The sequence below is a fragment of the Saccopteryx bilineata genome, chromosome 11 (assembly GCF_036850765.1).
Source record: "Saccopteryx bilineata isolate mSacBil1 chromosome 11, mSacBil1_pri_phased_curated, whole genome shotgun sequence".
In the NCBI taxonomy this organism is placed as follows: domain Eukaryota; kingdom Metazoa; phylum Chordata; class Mammalia; order Chiroptera; family Emballonuridae; genus Saccopteryx; species Saccopteryx bilineata.
This window is the reverse complement of record NC_089500.1, coordinates 22679766-22700293: the sequence shown is the minus strand read 5'-3', so window position 1 is coordinate 22700293 and position 20528 is coordinate 22679766. Positions and strand designations below refer to the sequence as shown.

The 20528-nt window shown below is 35.5% G+C and overlaps 1 protein-coding gene across 10 annotated transcripts in view; it reads right to left on the bottom strand.

Moving 5' to 3' along the window:
* The window catches only part of PIAS2 (protein inhibitor of activated STAT 2), a 100598-nt gene that overhangs the window by 22060 nt on the left and 58010 nt on the right, over positions 1 to 20528 (bottom strand). For 9 of the 10 annotated variants that reach the window (XM_066246426.1, XM_066246419.1, XM_066246423.1 and 6 more), the window contains 4 exons: positions 16458 to 16591; positions 14775 to 14943; positions 7539 to 7678; positions 1289 to 1326 (listed from right to left, as the gene is read on the bottom strand). In XM_066246426.1, the coding sequence (XP_066102523.1) occupies positions 1289 to 1326; positions 7539 to 7678; positions 14775 to 14943; positions 16458 to 16591 (481 nt within the window). Of the gene's footprint in view, positions 1 to 1288; positions 1327 to 1759; positions 4055 to 7538; positions 7679 to 14774; positions 14944 to 16457; positions 16592 to 20528 lie in introns of those variants that run through there. The other variant, XM_066246424.1, reaches the window with a different exon arrangement.

The window sequence follows — 20528 nt, the reverse complement described above, 5'->3', positions numbered from 1 at the left end:
GGGGGGGAATTCTGGGGAAAAAAACGGCAGAAATTTACATTTTATTTTTCCTACCTCTCAGGCAGTCTTTGACTGCCTATCAGTAAAATGGTACTCTTCTTCACTGTAAAATAAACGCTAATGCTACATACAGTCCTGCTAGCAATAGGCTCTCTGCCTTGACCTTTTCTAATCTTCGAGTTGCAGCCATTTACTTGTAACTCTGCATCCTGTAAGTGTAATCAGCACATTTCTGCACAAGAACAATGGGGGCATACAGAGGTAAAGTAGAACAAATCTAAAGATTCTAAGAAAAACTGAAGGCATAACCTCAGCCTTTACTGGCTCATCAATTAAGTTACCCTGACACTGCGTATGCTAAACAGCACTATGAAATCAGAATCCTCTAGGTTCCAAGATAACTTTTTAAAAAGGATGCTTCTCATTTTTAAAAAAATCAGTAATATTTTAAGCATGAAGAACCCACTTCTTAGGAAAATAGAGATACTTTTGCTAAAGATACAATTTACTGATGTCACAAAGCCAACTCTGATGAGAAGAAGAAATTTTATACAAGTTACCTTGGGCCCAAATTTCCAGAGTTGTTTGTGTGATCAGATACAGAGACCTGTAGTTAGCTGATTCTGAGCAGCCTATGAAGTGGTGGTCCATGTTGTTCCTCTATTCCTTTCCTACTTTCTCCACATCTCTCAAAGCAGCCTCCTCTGTTTCACTTGCCCCTTCCCTTCTCTGCAATAAGCCTGTCAGTGGAGTCTATGCTCACAGTCAGGTCTTCATGTTGGTACTCTGGGATACTAGAATTCCTTATCTCTGACTGAGAAAACAGCAATAATTGGTTTATAACAACTTTAGGGTGGGCACCTCCTAAGTCTGAATATGATTGCCTTTAAAAACAAGGAAGAACCAACATAATGATTCAAATCATTTTAATCAGCTTTAACTTTTTCTCTGTATAGAACAAGTGTTTTTATAATCTGTACAGTTAAATCTCCAGTGATCTAGCACTACTTCCCCTCATTTTAATCACGGAGATGCTTGTAATAAATGTCAATTGATTATTAAACTAAGTAAAATATTTAAAATTCAGGTATTAAGGGCAAAACATCGTAAATAAAAAAATACCAATTTTATTTCTCCAAATAAAACTGTGAATTATAAGGAACTTTCTTTTCATCAATTTAAGTACCTGAGAGTTGACTGTCCTGATTTTATGCAACTGATCATTTTTAGTTATATGACATAAGCAATAATCAAATACAAATTAGTTGCTTAAATTCAGGATACATACCTGGGGATCAACTGGAATAAGGGAAAGAAAATCCAAACCTAAAACAAAAATGCTTTGTTAATAGTTGTCTCATATTTTGGAGACAAGAATTATTTCCCAAAACCATTTTATATTTATCATAAGCTATAAAACACTTGGGGTAAGTGCTTACCATTCTGCAATAGGAAAGTCCTATACCAGAAGCACTGATATTTAATGTGTACAACAAACCCTAAAATGAACATATTCCTTGACAAAACATTTGGAAAAATCACTTCCCAGAGACTTAAAGGGAAGACCCCAAAAATTTCTGTTGAAGTAGAACTAGTCAAAGCAAACATTTCATTTCCTCAATTAATAGAATGGGAATAAAAATGGTAAATAATGATCTGGATACAGACCATTAAAAAAACAACAACATAGGTTCTTAAGAGACTTCACATTTATTTTTTTAGAAATATACCACAATGAGCTTCATCTAAAATACCACTTCTTAAACATATGTCTATTTCATGAAGCATTCTCTGTCCCCATCTCTACATCAAAAGCAGTACACAGTTCCATGCTCTGCACCAAGCAAGCACTTGGTAATTTCTGCTTACTAACAAGCTAAATCTTACCAAGGCTTACTGGGTTATAAGCCAATGCTATTTCCTAAACCAAAGATGTGAGATTCTCTAATTAAACTTTAGAAACAGGAAAGTTGAAAAGGCTGCCCAGTAATATCAATACCATTTGAAGCATTAAAAGAACAATTAATAATAAAAAATTTCAGGTCTGCAAGGTCTAGCAATAAATCTCCAAGTCAGTTCCCTTAGATTTCTTAGTTTACAACATTAAAAAAAAGCGCACTAAGTTTAAGTCACTAAGACAGGTCCATTTCTATTCAACTCTATAAATTTTTATTTGCTGACATTCAATGTCACCTTAAATAACAATCATACAGAGTGAAATGATACTAAACTATTACTCAAAATAGAAACTTACTGAAAACAGTATTTAAATAATTTAATAACCAGAATAATTTATAACTCAAAGTTTTAAAGTATATTTAGTACCTTATAATGTCTAAATAAGGTATAATAAACATGTTTATCAAGTGATAAGAAGCTGTGGCATCAACCATTTAAAAGAAATCAATTATTCCATTTATAAAGCATGTAAAAATTGTGATTTTCCATTTTGTATGTCTGTCGCAAGCAATATGATACAGCTAGATTTGAGCCAACAATGCACAAAGAAAATCACAACAAACTTTTCCAACAACTTCCCCGTTAAATTGGTAATCAGCAGGCGACATATTTTGACAAGCAATTTCTTTTCACATTAATGATCATGTTCAGTAAATTATCTACTTTTGTTGAACACTAACTCAAAATCTGTCTAACCCTTAAAATATCTTTCAAGAGTTTTATATATTAACATCCCTTTTATTAAGTCACAAAAATACTTTATCAGTGTGTCATTTAATTGGCTTAACTTTATTAATTTTATTTTGCTTAAATGGTGTAACATTTTTCTTTTTATACTAGCTCCTGCTTTTTAGTTTATTTAATTTTATATGTTCAATTATTTTTAATGTTTTGTAAACAACTCAGTCCACTTGAATAACAAACTTTTTATTAAGCTAAGAAATAATCGATAAGTGTTGGAATATTTGTATCGAAATCAAATCACTCAAAAACGCTAATTTTTCTAATGTTTAACTATTCCCATTTCATAACTTCAATTTAAATAAGCACACAGACTTGACGTAATTTTCAAACTGTTTTTGCAGCCCCAGCACTGAAGGCTGCCCACTTAGGTGCCAAGACTCTTCCTATTTTCGCTATTTCAATTCCCAGCTCTTCAGATGTGCTGTAATTCTTATTTCACATGCGCGTGTGTGCACACCCACACACACAACCTTGATCTCTATCTTTTAATACATTATCCAGGAACCACTGAATATGGTGACATATACAATACATAGTAAAATACTAGCCATTTTTCTAAAATTTTCGTTGAAATTCTAGGCTGTCTCCCCAGCATTACATAAATGCTGTCTATACAAAATCCAATAATGTTTTAATGTATTTCGCACTGAAACTATTTTTCCCCCCAATGCTATCACTAAATTAGATCTCATACTCCTGATGCTATTCCTTCTAATAAACTTCATTATCAGTGTTGCATTTAAGTAGACTATTAAAACTCGTATGAAACAGTTGAAGTTTCATAGATAGTGACTAATGCTACTTCCTTGTTTTATCTTTATCAAAATGCTGTTTTCTTATTTCACCATAAATTTCAATTGCAATACGTTATATGATATATATTTATGCACTCCTAAGTATTTCACGGTTGAAAGTGGACTCAATTATTTTTAACTAAAAAGAAGGTAATGTTAAAAATTCTGATGGTACAGTCTAAGTGTTTGTTTTATTAACACTGATAAAATTGTACCTTTTAGATTTCAAATGCATCTTTATGTGTAACTAACTCCACATGCCTTATTAATAACAATACATTTTCCTTACTTGAGCCATGAACTTTAACAAAACATGATTGCTACATGATTAAATATTTAAATGTTTAGCACTTTTAAATATTAGTAACACCGCTTTTGAGCACCATTCACACCTGACATTATATCACTAGTAATAAGGCAGTCATATTTTTTCTTGAAATAATCAAGCTGTTTTCCATTCCATAAACACAACTTATATTTATTTTGAATTCACTGTTGCACAGTATCAGAAGATGGTCCAAGCTGCAGTTCATTATTAATATTTCTTCTTTGTTCTCCTGCAGATTCAGAAGATTCATGTTTATGACGTTTTAAAAAAATGTTAAGAAATGTATTAAAACTTTGTCATCTCTCCATTCTCGGTGTTCTAGTTAATATTTTATTATATTATTAAATTTATAAATATCAACTCTGTACAGTATGACTAATTACATAAAAATTATGCACAAAAATAAAACCAAACTAATTATGAAAGAGCACATTAACAATAAAACTAAAATAAAAACTAAGCTATTTAGATGTACTAACTGCTATGTGATTCACAGATGACGCTAAATTGGTCATTCTTGTAATGTACAATAGATACTACTCTGTTTATCAATCGGTAGAATGCATTTCAAGTTTTTAATAACCAGTATCACTTTATTAGTTTATACTGGCTAAATATCAAGCCTGAATATTAAGTGTTAGTTCCTTAATACCAGCTTGAAGTGCATTTTATGAAAGACAGTTAACATATTATATTGAATTTTTCTCAAATCTGCACATTTTATGAAAGTCTCAATTTATACCCAAATTTTAAAAAGCTATAAATTCTCCAATTAAAAACTCACCCAGAATCACATAATTTGAAAACAGAGCAAATGATTTGTGAGTTGTGTCTATTCTACTGCTAAATGGTCTCGTAGTAAGCAGAACATTTATCATCTTTTTACAGGATCATTTTTTAATACAGTCTTTTTTTTTTGTTTTCTGAGAGTCAGAGACAGAGAAAGGGATAGACAGGGACAGTCAGGAAGGGAGAGAGATGAGAAGCATCAATTCTTCGTTGCAGCTCTTTACTTGTTCATTAATTGCTTTCTCATATGTGCCTTGACTGGGGTCTACAGCACAGTGTATGACCCCTTGTTCAAGCTAGCAACCATGGGCTCAAGCCAGCGACCTCGAGGTTTCGAACCTGGGTCCTCTGCACCCTAGTCTGATGAGTCTGATGCTCTATCCACTGAGCCACTGCCTGGTCGGGCTTTATTCAAAATTTTCAGAAAAAAATCCTTCTGGAAGGCTTGTTTAAAACATACACTAAGACGTGGACATTCTAAAACTTCAAACACAGCAGTTAGGAATTAAGAATTTCCAAGTGTCTGTTTTTCTAATGGACCTGAGTATTAAGTTTTGCATACAGCAAATACTTTATAACAGCTGAGAGAGCTGGGCTTAAAATTTTTTTTTAATACAATCCCCAAAGTACATATGGACTAAACATATTGTGTTGGCAAGAAAGTAATCTCGGTTTTGTAGTGTAAAATAAAACTTTTTTATTCAAAGAATAAAATTTAATCAATTATATATTTTCCACTTTGTTCAATGACCTTTTGCCATCTTTCTTAAAGCTTCATGATTCCGTGCTCATAGAAATTTGGTCCTTATCAGCAAAAAAATGAACCGAGTGCGATTTAAGGTCATCATCATTTGTGCAAATTTTACCAAAGAGTTTTGCAAACTTCAAAATAAATGGTAATCAGATGGTGCCAGGTCAGGGCTGTGTGGAAGTGCAACATCACTTCCCAACCAAGCTCCAATAATTTCCCACAAGTTACTAAAGATGTGTGAGGCTTTGCATTATCATGATGGAATACAATTCCTTGGTGATTTGCCAATTCTGGCCATTTTTCTTTGATTCATCCAGTTTCATTAGTTGTTGACAGTAAACATCTGAATTGATTGGTTTCTTGGAAGCAGCTCAAAACACACAGCACTTTTGTAGTCCCACCAAATTGACAGCATGACCTTTTTATGCAATTCAGCTATAGATGTGGTTTATGCTAGTTCCTAACACTTGAACCATGATCGTTTTCAAATGATGTTACTGTAGATGACCCATTTTTCATCACCAGTGATGATTCTTTTCATAAAAGGGTCGCTTTCATTGTGCTTGAGATGCGTATCGCAATTATTGATTCATTGTGTTAAGTGAATCTCTTTCAAGTCATGTGGAACTCAAATATCAAACTTTTTGGCAAGTCCAAGACATTTTAAGTAATTTTCAATTGTTGTGTGCGACACATTGAACCTCTCTGCAATCCCTCGTACAGTTATATGACAATTCTCTTCAATTAGGGCTTAGATTTGGTCATCATCAACCTCAGTAGGTTGACCAGAATGTTGGCCATCTTTGAGTGAAAAATCTCCAGAACAGATTTTTTTAAACCAATTCTGACACGTACATTTGTTATGCAATGAACACCACAAACTTCACATACCCTTTTGTGAGCCTCAGCAGCTTTCTTTCCTTAACGAAAGTAAAAAAGTAAAATATGCCAAAAATGTTCCTTTCTGCACTCCGTGTTAAAACAGACCGTAAACTAAAACTACAACAAAATTACACACAACCTGCTTCTAAAGTAACCTAAATGTGACTGATATCAATGTCCAAAGGAAAATACCATCACACTGACAGAAGTCCTTCAAAAACAATTACGCTGTGACAACCGAAAATACTTTCTTGCCAACCCAATATTTAATGAGCAAAAAGTATTTAAAGTTTTTTTAAAGGCTACTATTTTTAGTCTATTCTTTTCCATTAAACTTAATTTGGTTTGATCCAGATTATACAATGATCAACTGTTTCAAACAACACTAATTTTGTGCAATAGAATATATATTGTTCTTAAAATAAGACTTCACTAAGAGGAATAAGAATAAATCATAAAACAAAATTAATCTCAGAAATCTAGAAAAGAAAATTAAAAACCAGAGGGGGGGGGGGGAACAGAGGAGGGAATTGTATTACACTAAAAGCATCCTTCAGGGAGAAGGGAAATTATATAAGAGGCACTGGGCTCTAACTTGCACATATTTGATAGACAAAATATACCTGCAAAATCAACTGCTCTTAGAAAAGAAAGAAGAGTTGGGGGAGAGAGTTTAAACTTATAATATGGCTTTAGTTGCACAAGTCTTGATACTAAGGTAATTCAAGTAGCCTTAAAGTTTTTAAATGATGAGTTAACATACATATAAAAGATATCCCCAAATGTTAAGCAGTGCTCCAGGGAAACAGCTGGTAGATCCTATTTTTCAAGGAGAAAAAACCCCACAGGGTAAAGCTGTAAGCAAACACTCACCCAGAGTTAACCAGTATATTCTGAAGTTGTGATGGACTTGCAAGAAGAGTATGATAAAATATTCTCTCTCCCTAACTTGTGAAAAATACTCTCTCCCTGTAACTTGTGAAGCTTGCATAATAATAATAAAAATCTTTGAGTACCAATTCTCTATGAAGGAAAATAAATTCTACAAAAATTTCTTACTATCCTACTATATTTTCTATCATCAGGAATCTATATATAGATTGCTCTATAGTTAAAATGATAGTAATTAAATATGATATTAAAACAGATACTATCTTTACATAAGGTTTTCAAATTTCCTTAGCATTTCTACTTAACATTTTAGGACTCTATTTGCTCCACAAATTAAGATTAAAAATAAATGATAAAACTTGATTAAAAAAAAAACAAAACAAAATAACTCTTCACATACCTGGCAAATCTGATGACATGCTTGATATTGGCGTGTGGTGGAATGGTACTGAGTAGTCTGTTAATGAAGGCTGAATAGCAGCGGGATCAACCGAAGTCACACTGGGCACCCTTACAGAAGATGGCTGATACATGAGAACCCTGTTTTAAATAGCATGGGAAATTACAAACAATCTGGCTGTTAGTTCACAAGAGAGAAGGGCTGTACTACTGGGCATTCTCAGCGGTAAGTTCACTAAGTTTTAGCACTCCACTCTACTCTCCTCTTTCATTAACAGTCTTCATTTTAACATGCACGCCACGCATGTGGTGGGCTGTCAACAGAAGCTGGGACATAAGAGTAAGTCAACATTAAAGCATAAGGTACAGTGCTGAAGTAGTACAGAAAATGTTCAGTGACAAAGAGAAATATCCTTTGCATATGCATTTATTAATGTAACATGTGGATATAATTAGTTTTATCTATAAAGAAATTTAGAAATAAAAATAGAGGAGTCCTAAGAATTGATATAAATCAGGGCAACTTTATGAATAAAGCTACTTTCTATAGTTCGACCAGAATTTCTTCCATTCTAATTTGAATTGTGTTAATTATTAGCACTAGTATCTAGGAATCACCTAAGCAAAGAAAGCCAGTCCTAAAGCCTGCCAACCTGATGACAACAATATGCTGCATTCAGAATTAAAAATGACTATTCAGTGACTTCCCTGGCCTTTGTCCTTGGGATCAGAGATCATCGTTGGGCAGGATGCGCTGTGCTAAATAAAGCTTTTATTCTCTCTCTCTCTCTCTCTCTCTCTCACACACACACACACACACACACACACAAAACCAATAAAAAAAATAACTATTCAGGAATTAAGATATAGGATCTAAAAATAAAAATGTTGGGTACCATGATACCATCTACTCTTCTAAGAGGGTTTATGATTTTGAAATTAAACACTTAATTTTATAAATGGTATTATATACACACAACATGAACATATAATTATACAATTTCTTTTTAATTACTATTAGAGTTTAATGGAACTCTTAAGATTTTATTTAAAATATTATATGAAAAGTGAAGTTATAAAACTACAGAGGGAGGAAGTTGCAGAATCATCAGGCAGACTAGCGATGAGCACTTGATTGTGGCATTGCCCCAGCACTCACTCTACCATGCACTGACCTATGTCATGTCTGTATTCCATCGGGCTAGTTCCTCATGACCATCGCAGCATGGACTTGGTCTGCCAGGTATGACCCGGCACCCACCAGCGGTGACGGCTAAACTCCAGGGACTGATGCACCCTGCAAACAATGCCCCTTGTCCTCTCGTGCAGGGACTCAGCCTACAGGCTGAAGGAGCAACTGAGGGACCAGGAAGAGACTACGATAGCTGCCTCCTGTGTAAACTGCAGTGACACACAGAGTGACTTTATAATTTCAAGAAGCAGTATAATTAAACATATTTTTTAAAAAGTTCAGACAATTTTGCCTTCTCCTATTTAACCTTCATTTTTGCTCAGGGTAAACATTTAGAACTTCACAAGAAAAACATCTTTAATGCACATAAGAAACTAAGCACCATTATGGACCCTATGGCTGATGGTGGCCAGCTTTCTGTCTGACATCTTAGGGTAATTGCACTGATAACAGCTGCTCTATGAACTTCGCAATGTCACCCAAGGATGAAAAAAAGATAAGTCCAATCGGCCAAGAAACATGAAGACTTAGTGAAGAAGTCTAGAGGCAAGGTCAAAAAGAGCTGGTCCAAAGGCAAAGTTTGGAACAAACACAATAATCTAGTCTTGTTTGACAAAGCCATACATGACAATTCTGCACGGAAGTTCCCAACTATAAGCTTATAACCCAAGATGCTGTCTCTGAGACTGAAGATTCGCAGTTCCCTGGCCAGGGCAACCCAACCCTACAGAAACTCCTTAGTAAAGAAACTCCTTAGTAAAAGACTTTTTAAACTGGTTTCAAGGTGGAGAGTTCAAAAATGTTCATTAGAAACACCAAGAGTAGGGAAGTGCTAGCTGCTAGTAAAAATGTACTCACAGATCTCACCAACTGCACATTTTGAAAAATAAAACTTTATTAAATAAAAGGGCCAGGGAACTGGGGACACGAAGACATTAGGTTAGCATCCCACAACACTGCCAGAAAGTGGCAAGCTTAATGAGAGGCTCAGAAGTCTGTAACTGGAAGGGACCACAGCAGAGATGAAGAAAGTAAAATCGACAGAAACTGAGAAGTAGGACAATGGTCACAAAGCTACACTGAGACGACAACTAAGACATCTAGATATCCTTTCTCTTGGTTGAAACACTTCCTGTTATTGCTCAGATTATTAAATATTAGTTAACAATAAATGATGACATAGTTGCATGATATTCTTCATACTTTATAAACAACAAAACTTTTATAACCTTAATTTAAATCTCAAATCACTTAAAACAATCACAACCTATTTAGACACTGGAATCCTTCTAAAATTAATATGTATTATTATATAAGGATCCAGTCTAGTGGTTATTCTGTAGTAATAAACTATAGAAATGATCCCTGAAAGCATAGTTTTTTATTCTGTAGTATATAAAAACATGGATGTCATTGCAAAATGTGAAAAATGGAGTCATCCAAGTACATACATGACTGCTTGCAAATGAGTTATTCTAAAAAAAAAAAATGAGTAACATAGGTCAGAGTTCAGAAATCTTAAAAACATCCATTTAGGAGACACAAGAAATATGATATGCTTGAGACTATAAATCTTTTTTTGCCTCACCCTGTATATACACATATATGAATAAATTTATTTTTAAAAAGTTCCTAGTTAAAAGCACATTTTACTGTATCACTTTTTCTCTGACAGAAAGAAACTAAAAGAAAATATTTAGGTTCATAAGAAAAAACCATGCCTGCCTTCTTCCTGCCTCCCTCACACTAGAGATTTTCTTTAGTCTTGAACCTGAATTGACCACTCAACTTGGATCATATTTACAGTAAACAAGAACAAAACTCACTTTACTTCCGCCATCCCTTGACTTATATCTGTAGAGATGTCAGATCAATGTCCCAACACACTGTCACCATAGTCATGTCTAATTATTGCATATGTGTTGCTCCTTAACAGGAAACCTTACTTCAAATGATTAGTTAACTTTCCTTCTTTTTCTAACACAAAATATTGACTGGCACAATCATGTGAAAATGTCAGAATTCAGTGAGGGAAAAATTATTAAATCAGGCCCTGGCCGGTTGGCTCAGTGGTAGAGCATAGGCCCAGCATGTGGGTTCGATTACCAGTCAGGGCACACAGAAGAAGCGCCCATCTGCTTCCCCACCCTTCCCCCTCTTCTTCCTCTTTCTCTCTCTCTTCCCCTCTTGCAGTCAAGGCTCCATTGGACCAAGTTAGCCCCGGGCGCTGGGGATGGCTCCATGGCCTCCACCTCAGGCACTAGAATGGCTCTAGTTGAAACAGAGCAACGCCCCAGATGTGCAGAGCATTGCCCCCTAGTAGGCTTGCCAGGTGGATCCTGGTCCAGTATATGCGGGAGTCTGTCTCTCTGCCTCCTCGCTTCTCCAGAAAAATACAAAAAAGAAAAAATTAAATAATTAAATCAACATCTGAAACCTCAGCAAACATCTGAAAAGCTAAACCATTTGTATAGGTTAATTCCTATTACCTACCTGAATTTGCAACCATTAACACAAATTCAACTGTATAAAGAATGAGTGAAAAGTCATTTGTTAGGATTATCAAATTATGTATTGATATAGTAAATTTTTTTGTTTTATTCATAATCATCATAAGGACTACATTAAAAAAGGTGAATGATTCTAATGCCTATGCAAAAATATAGATGTATTTATAGATACAAAATAACAGTATTTGGAGAAATGTAAACAGCTAATAATGCCTAGTGAAATTATGCGTATAGAAGTGTGATGCTATAAAGTAATAACAATTCTTTAAAACCTTTTACCATTTATTACTGCCTACTCATAGAACTGGCAAAACACACAGGCATATTTATCTATACACTATTAATGTGTAGACACATATTTTTAAATTTTTAAACTTTATGTATAATATTACAGCACAAAGTTAAATTGCTAGAATGCTGCTAAACTGTGAATATTAGTATTCTAGACTAGGTATTAGATCTTTGAATTTATCCTACAGGGTCCAGACTTAAATACCTAAAAATAGGTTACCAATTCAATAACTTGAATTTTTTTTAGTTTTTAATTTCTTGGTCTTAGTGAGAAAAGAGAAGGGGTTGGGAGGAAGGAGGAAGAAGCATCAACTTGTAGTAGTAGTATTTGCTTCTCATTATCTGCTTTAACTAGCCAAGCTTAGGGTTTTGAACTGGCAACTTCCACTGACCTACTACAGGTCAGGCAATAATTTGAATTTTTATCCATAAGCCCAAAATTCACTGTGTACTCTCTCCCACTCTATGATCATAAAAATATTTTATAAAGACTAATTTTTGCAACCAATTCCTAATGATCCTTAATCCACAGAAATACTTATTTGTGTCTATTCTTTTTCCCCATTTTTAAAATACTTCCACATTAATGACAAATCGACATTCAATTTCCAGGGAAATAGGGGAATATATATATTTTTTTCAGAGACAAAGAGTCAGAGAGACAGATAGACAGGGACAGACAGACAGGAACGGAGAGATGAGAAGCATCAATCATTAGTTTTTCATTGCGCATTCCAACGCCTTAGTTGTTCATTGATTGCTTTCTCATATGTGCCTTGACTGTGGGCTTTCAGCAGACTGAGTAACCCCTTGCTTGAGCCAGTGACCTTGGGTCCAACCTTGTGAGCTTTGCTCAAACCAGATGAGTCCACGCTCAAGCTGGTGACCTTGGGGACTCGAACCTGGGTCTTCCTCATCCCAGTCTGACGCTCTATCCACTGCGCCACCACCTGGTCAGGCAGGGGCATAATATTTAAAATTATTTTTTCTTATTTTTTTTTTAGAGAGAGAGAAAGAGAGGAGAGAGACAGAGTAAATTATCTTTTAATGTAAAAAAAAAAAAGAGATTTTCTAAAAATCTTAAATTAAGGTGCCAGTCTCTTCTGACAGGTACTACATTTTTCATTTTTTGTTTAATTTAAATAATAGAAATGCCAACCCAAATTGAAAAAAGAAATGATCAACATCCAGATAAAACTCAACTGAAATACTTTTTCGTCTTTTGTCCCACTTAAAAAAAAATCTGATTAAATAGATAAAAAATATATACACCCTAAGATGTGTAAAAAATATCTGGAAATAGAAGAATTTCGGTAGTGAAAAAGGCAGCACCAAAGGTTTCATTTCATTTTCCTTGTTTCAAAAGAAACTATAAAACAAGAATGTTGTGAAAGTACACTGAGAATAATCTCATTTATATAAAATGTCTAGAGCAGGCAAATTTATAGAGGTGAAAAGACGATCAATGGTTGCTTAGATCTGAGGTGTGAATGGGGATTAACTGCAAATGCACATAAAAGGAGTTTAATGGGTATTAGAAATATCCTGTAAGTGAACTGTGATGATTATCTTACAACTCTATGGAAGCTACTAAAATCAGTGAATTGTGCAACTGAATACTAAAGATGGAAGCATTTTTTTTAATTTATTTTTTACAGAGACAGAGAGTGAGTCAGAGAGAGGGATAGACAGGGACAGACAGACAGGAACAGAGAGAGATGAGAAGCATCAATGATTAGTTTTTCATTGAGCTTGGCAACACCTTAGTTGTTCATTGATTGCTTTCTCATATGTGCCTTGACCGTGGGCCTTCAGCAGACTGAGTGACCCCTTGCTCGAGCCAGTGACCTTGGGCTCAAGCTGGTGGGCTTTTTTTTGCTCAAACCAGATGAGCCCACATTCAAGCTGGCAACCTCAGGGTCTCAAACCTGGGTCCTCTACATCCCAGTCCGACGCTCCATCCACTGCACCACTGCCTGGTCAGGCAAGATGGAAGCATTTTATGTTATGTAAATTATACCCCCAATAAAGCCATTAGAAAAAATAAGTACCCTGAGAGACCAAACAGACAACACTAGAACACTCAAGTTTGAAAGAATGTGTTCATGGGATGTCAAAAGAACCTTCTGCTTGCCCTGGTCAGTTGGCTCAGTGGTAGAGCGCAGGCCCAGCATGTGGAAGTTCCGGGTTCAATTCCTGGCCAAGGCACACAGGAGAAGCACCCATCTGCTTCTCCACCTTTCCCCTTCTCCTTTCTGTCTCTCTCTTCCCCTCCTGCAGCCAAGGCTACACTGGAGCAAAGTTGGCCCAGGCACTGAGGATGGCTCCGTGGCCTCTGCCTCAGGCGCTAGAATGGCTCTGGTTGCAATGGAACAATGCCCCAGATGGGCAGAGCATCGCCCCCTAGCGGGCTTGCAAGGGGATCCTGGTCGGGCACATGTGGGAGTCTGTCTCTCTGCCTCCTCGCTTCCCATTTCAGAAAAATACAAAGAGAAAAAAAAAAAGGACCTTCTGCTTCTCTCTTGCAGGTTTCAAAATCTCTAAGAAATACCTATTGCAAAATACTCAAACCTGTCACTTATAATAGTCAGCAATGGCTTCTGCCAGATGAATCATAAAGTATACATGCCAGAAGGCATTTAACTTGCTCATATTTTGCCCTGGAGAGGGTGAGAAGGGAAAACAATCAATGTTTATTGAAAAACTACCATGTGCCTGACACTCTTTCATTACTGTATTGAAACCTGAAAATAGTCTATGGCCATACCACCCTGAATGCGCCCGATCTTGTCTGATCTTGTAAGCTACACAGGGTCGGGCCTGGTTAGTACTTGGATGGGAAACCTGAAAATAACCTCATGAGGTAGGCATTTTTTAACTTCATTTTACAGAACAGTAAAAGAAGGCTCAAGTAAGTTAAGTTTTTCATCCAATATCACAGAATGAGTAAACAATGGTATCAAAACTGGAATCCACACGTCAGATTTCTAATTCTCAGTCTGTTGGTCTGAGATGCCAAATTTGCTACTTATATGAAATCCTTACAGATGAGAAAATTTCAACTCTCACTTCCCAAAGATGGGAATATTTTCATTAAAATATTGAAAATATTTCAACTGAACAAAAGGCAAATTAAAATAGCCTTCTATGATTATGCAACTCTCAAAGAGACATTTATTGTACAAACCTATCTCAGTAACAGTTCCAAGTGTAATGAACAGTAGTGAACTATAAAATAACAAACCCTTTGGTTGGGCTGCTTTGTGTTTCTGACATAAAGATGCACTTCCGTTTGGCAGGAGGGCCTTCTTCATCAGAAGAGCTTTCTATTGTTAGGTCAATAACATCGATTTTCTTCTTGCATGCCTCATTGGCTACAGTCACTGAACAAGGCTTACTGACGACACTTGAACCTGCATGTAGGAAACAGGAAAAAAAGAAACTCAAAGATGTGACAGAAACTCTAGCCAAAGGAGTCTTAACTGTGCAGCACCCCTAGGAGAACACACAGCCAGTAAAGCCACATACTCCATCCAATGGAAAGAGACCAACTCCCTAACCCCAGACATCTTGTCTGTAAAATGACTACTAACCTGGGGAGACAAGATGAGCTCTATGCCTTGAGAGAGAGCCAAAAGCCTCCTTCAAGCATGCTCTTAGTTATCTCCCTTTTAAGACCAACGGATTTGTGCACATCCTGCTGCTCATGCTGTCTCCGCCAGCAGTCATTTTACAGACAGACGTCTGGAGTTAAGAAGCTGATTTCCAACCATGAACAAGAATACATGGTTTCAATGACTGAATTTACAGACATGTGGTAGAGTTCAGTCAGAAGCAGATACTTCCATTCTGGAAGCAATGGTACTCTTGTCAAAGATTATCTATATAGGCTCTTCACCATAAGCCAGAACTTGACAAAAATGTTCACCATAAAAAAACTCCAAACTTTTCACTCATTATTCAGACACTTAAATTTTTCTTATCGATATCTTCTAATCACCTAGTTTCTCCTTTCTGTCCACAATGATAGTCTCATACACCGTATGTTAGTGCACCATTTCACAGAATGCGTATTATGTTTTTCGATCTATTTAGCAGCAAATGAATGCTGGTTGATAATGCAAAAGCAGCCGCAACTAACCAACTAAATCACTATTTTTCTCAGAGATGCAGGAAACTTTGATCATTCCACCCGTAGGTTCACTAAACAATCACAGGAGAATAATTAACACTGACATTAATCCTTTACTTTTCCTCTCTTCTTACTCGAATACCTATTATCCAGTACATTGTTACAACATCAAATAAAGTCAACACAAAACTCAAAGCAGTGAGCAGACTATGTCAGACAAAAAGAACCTAAGTTCACCTATGGGTTTCAATTACTCAAAGGGCCCTTAGTTTCCCCCCTAACTCAGTGTGGATAGATGCAGAGAGCTGAAGGCTGAGTACATATCCTAAGTAACCAAGGCAATGGTAAAATACCTTCCCAGTTTTTAGCAATTAACCTGTGACCACCTCCCTCTACCCTCCATTAATGGGTGACGTAGCTTCTCTAACCATACTTCCACTTGGGGTTCCCTCAACAGATACTCTAAAAACAATTCTGAAAAACTGTCTATAGAAATGTCATTTATAAATTTTCACTTTGTAAAAAACTAAAACATATATTAAAACAATTTTAGATGATTGTTTCATTTACATATGAAAAATAACAATAAAGACTGATTATAAGATGGTATAAACTTTGGCACATTTCTAAAGAAAAGAATAAAAATCAGTTGGGGAAAATTACGTATGTAAGAGATGATGAAAGACAAAGTTAGTAAACTGAGCTCCAAATGTATTTCTACTGGCCAACATTAGCGAGAAGGATAATGCTACAGGAATCTCACTACTTTGCTCTTTGCTGCCATTCTGCACATACTTTCTATTTTTGTACACGGCTGGCTGGATACTTTCATAGCTTCTTTCTTCGGTCTCATTGGACACCAAGAGCCATCTTCTTGGAATTTGATCTCATCCACATCAGAACAGTCATTGAGAATTTCCATAAAAAGCCTACAAACCAATTAAGTATATAAATGTAATGAGTGTCTTTGTTCAAAGGTGAAACTGTAACAAAAAAATATTTATTATCTTGGAGACAAATGTAGTGCTATCTGACTTTGTTTGTCTTGGTATTTCAATACTTCAGACATTAGGGCAACTATTATACTCCCTTCCTCCTAGGTTTTATATCTTTAATGGGCAATAAAAGAATTAAATGACTTACTGAGTCATCTAAAAAATTAGTGGCTAAAAAGAAACAGAAACTTAGGGTTTCTTAACTGAGATTAGCAATAAAAAAAAAAAACCCTTCAACACAACACATAAAATACACATAAGCAAACAGAGGATATTATATGAAAAAATAATTTATAAGCTTATTATTACGGAAAAAAGATCATAAGGATGAAGAAGGGATATGTTTCAATAAATTTAAAATACCTCAGCATCCAAATGTTCTATGACCAAAATAAAATTTGAAATCAGAAAAATATCTAGAAAATCCCCAAATATTTGGAAATTAAACAAAACAACCCATGAGACAAAACATAAAAACAAATTATAAAGTATTTTAAACTTTGTGAAAGTGAAAATATAATAAAATTTGTGAAATGTAGCTAAAGCAGTACTTAGAGAAAAATGTATAGCATTAATCTTCCTATATTAGAAAAGAATTAAAATTGATAAGCTCAGCTTCTACCTAAATAAGACTAGGGAAAAAAAGACAAATTAAAATGAAAGTAAAAATTAACTTGATATGGGTAATAGATCTCAATGTAAAATTTGATTATAAAACTAACAAAAGCAGAAAAAAATCTTTGTGACCTTGTATAGGGGAAAATGTCTTTTAATATCAGAAGCACAATACATAAAAGAAAATCTCAACAGACTGGCCTTCATCCAAATTAAGACAACTGTTAACTAAAAGACACTGTTAAAAGACTGAAAAGATAAAATAGCATAAAACATCTGTAAATCACAAAATCACATCTGAGAACATACTTATGAGCAACTGGAATCCACTGCTAGTAGAAATATAAAAAACTATAACCAGTTAAAAAAAAACTGTTAACTAAAAGTTAAGCATATATGTAGCATATGATCAGGGAGTCCACTTCTAGGTAAATGGAATTTTAAGTCCACACAAATACTTATGACATACAGAGTCGGGCAAAAGTGTGTTTACAGTTGTGTGTACTTGAAACACGGAGTTTATTCTTGTATTATTTATCTTGTATTATTTTCTATACGAACAATTGTAAACCTACTTTGCCTCACCCTGTAAATGTTCATTCACAGTGGCATTATCTGAAATAGCCCCAAACCAGAAAAACCCATCAGCAAGTGAACTGATATAAAGTGGCATATCTATATAATGGAATGCTACTCAGCAAAACAAACAAACCACTGGTACATGAAGCAACATGGAAAAATGCTAATAAGCATGTTGAATAAGCACATACTACATGATTACATTCAATAAAACTCTAAACAAATAAACTAATCTGTAGAAACAAAAAGCACATAAAGTGTTTGCCAGAGTGTATAATGAGAGATTAGAAAGCTACAAGACAAAACTCTGGGTGTGATAGATTAAGTTCATTATTTTGATGCTCATGATTACACAGGTTTATGTATAGGTCAAAATTTATCAAGTTATATACTTTATATATGGGCAGTTCTTATACCCCAATAAAGCTGAAAAAAAAAAACAATAAAAAGGAAAAAATACATCTTTCATTAAAAGATAAACATGTTTATTTCCCTCAATTATACAGAAAACATAACTCAAATCAAAATCCAAACATGACTGCTTTGTGTAATTTGAGAAGATTTTTGTGGTAATAGCAAATCTGAACAAATTGTGACAATAGTCAAGAAAATTCTAAAATGTATGGCAAAGATTTATTAACATATAACCGATATCCAATAATTAAAATAGGTTTATACTGGCCTGTTAATACTTTGATCAATGAAGCAAACAGCAGTTCAGAAATTAACACTAGTGTACATAAGAATGCATTAAATGGTGAAAGCAATATCTTAAGTCCATGGGAGAGATTATTCAATAAATGTTGGTGAGACTAACAATCAGGGTGGTACGGTGGAGCGAACCGATCCTACCTCAATGGGATCACCTACTCCAGTGTTTTCCAACCAGTGTGCCGCAGCACACTAGTGTGCTGCGAAACATGGTCAGGTGGGGAAATTAAACATGGGTCCCCAAACTACCGCTGCGTGCCAGATACAGCCCGCGGAGGCTATTTATCCAGGCTATTTATCCGGCCAGCCGCCAGCATCCGAACATAAACATTCCCTTCACAATCCCTCCAGCTATCAGCGACAGGAAGAGTGGAGGCACAGGGAATGCTCACTGACCAATCACCTTCTAGGATTCATCCCTACCACTAGTGATGAACCAATAGTAGGTCGCCTCTCATCCACACTCAGGAAGGTCCCCGCTCGGGCTGCCGAGCACTTGTCATAGTGTGGCTGCAGGAAGTAGTTGAAGCTGCTACTCCCCCCCATGGTCCCGATTTCTAATCCTGGTCAGGACTGGAGATAAATGTTGCCACCACAAGATGAAGCCTCAGCCTCAGCTGGTTATGTCTATCCTGATGGTATATATAGATATTTGACCTTTTTCTTTTTAAAAGAGGCCCCTGCAGAGGGTGATATACAATGCATCACAATGTTATCTATATTGTATACGGCCTCCTGAAGGGTCAACTTCTTAAAGAGCTCAAATCTCTATATACACCATCAAAACAGATAGAACCAAGGCCCCTGCACCCAGCTGACCATGGGATTTGAACCCACAACCTCAGGGAGAACTCTAGTATTTATCAGAATCCTTACCTAGAAAGCAAACTTCTCAATCTGACAGAGATGCTTTGAGGACTTATGATGTTACACAAGTACCCAACATTTTCTAAAATTGATTTTGTCCAGTCTCTATATAGAGAGAGTATTTGCCAAATTGACTTGAACCCACAACCTTGATGAAAGCTCCAGTATCTATTAGCGGGACTGTATATATGAGGGGATACATGGGACTGTATATATGAGGGGTTACATGGGACTGTATATGAGGGGATGTTACGTGGGACTGTATATGAGGGGATGTTACGTGGAACTGTATTTATAAGAGGATGTTACCTGGGACTGTATATATGAAAAAGTTATCCTTTTTTAACTTTTTTAAAAAATAAATGTAATTTATTTAAACTTTAAATAAATTCTAACAGAGTGTCATTTCGGTAAGTGGTGTGCCCCAGGATTTTGTAAATGTAAAAAATGTGCCGTGGCTCAAAAAAGGTTGAAAATCACTGACCTACTCCCTACCCTAAAATTTTGTCCCATCTCTTAAGTTTCCTTATATACTGGTAGTTCCATTCTTTACCTTCGAAGCACTTAATACTTAATATACAATTCCTCACTGTCTTCCACACTAGACCAGTATCTAATAAATAGCAGGTATTTAAAAAATACTGTGTTAAATAAATTAATGAAGGAACACATGATAAAATGAAGAACTGCACAACTGAAAGGAAATAAAACACCAAAATCTTAAAAGTACCTGACAAAAAAAACAGTGAATGTTCATATAAAATCTCTGGGACTTTCTAAACATATTAAAGACACATTCAAAACGATAAGAAAGATTTGATGAAATAAAAACTCAATGTTTTGAATGACACAAATACCACAATAAATATAACTAGAAGGGAAACTGGAAAAATATATATGGCAGACGTGGACAGAGAAACTAATATCCGCCAAATATAATGAACACTTATAAATCAGTAAGAAAATGACAAACAACCACATAACAAATGGGAAAAAAAAGAGAAACATTAGGCCCTGGCCAGTTGGCTCAATGATAGAGCGTCAGCCTGGTGTGTGGATATTCCAGGTTCAATTCCCTGTCAGGGCACACAGGAGAAGC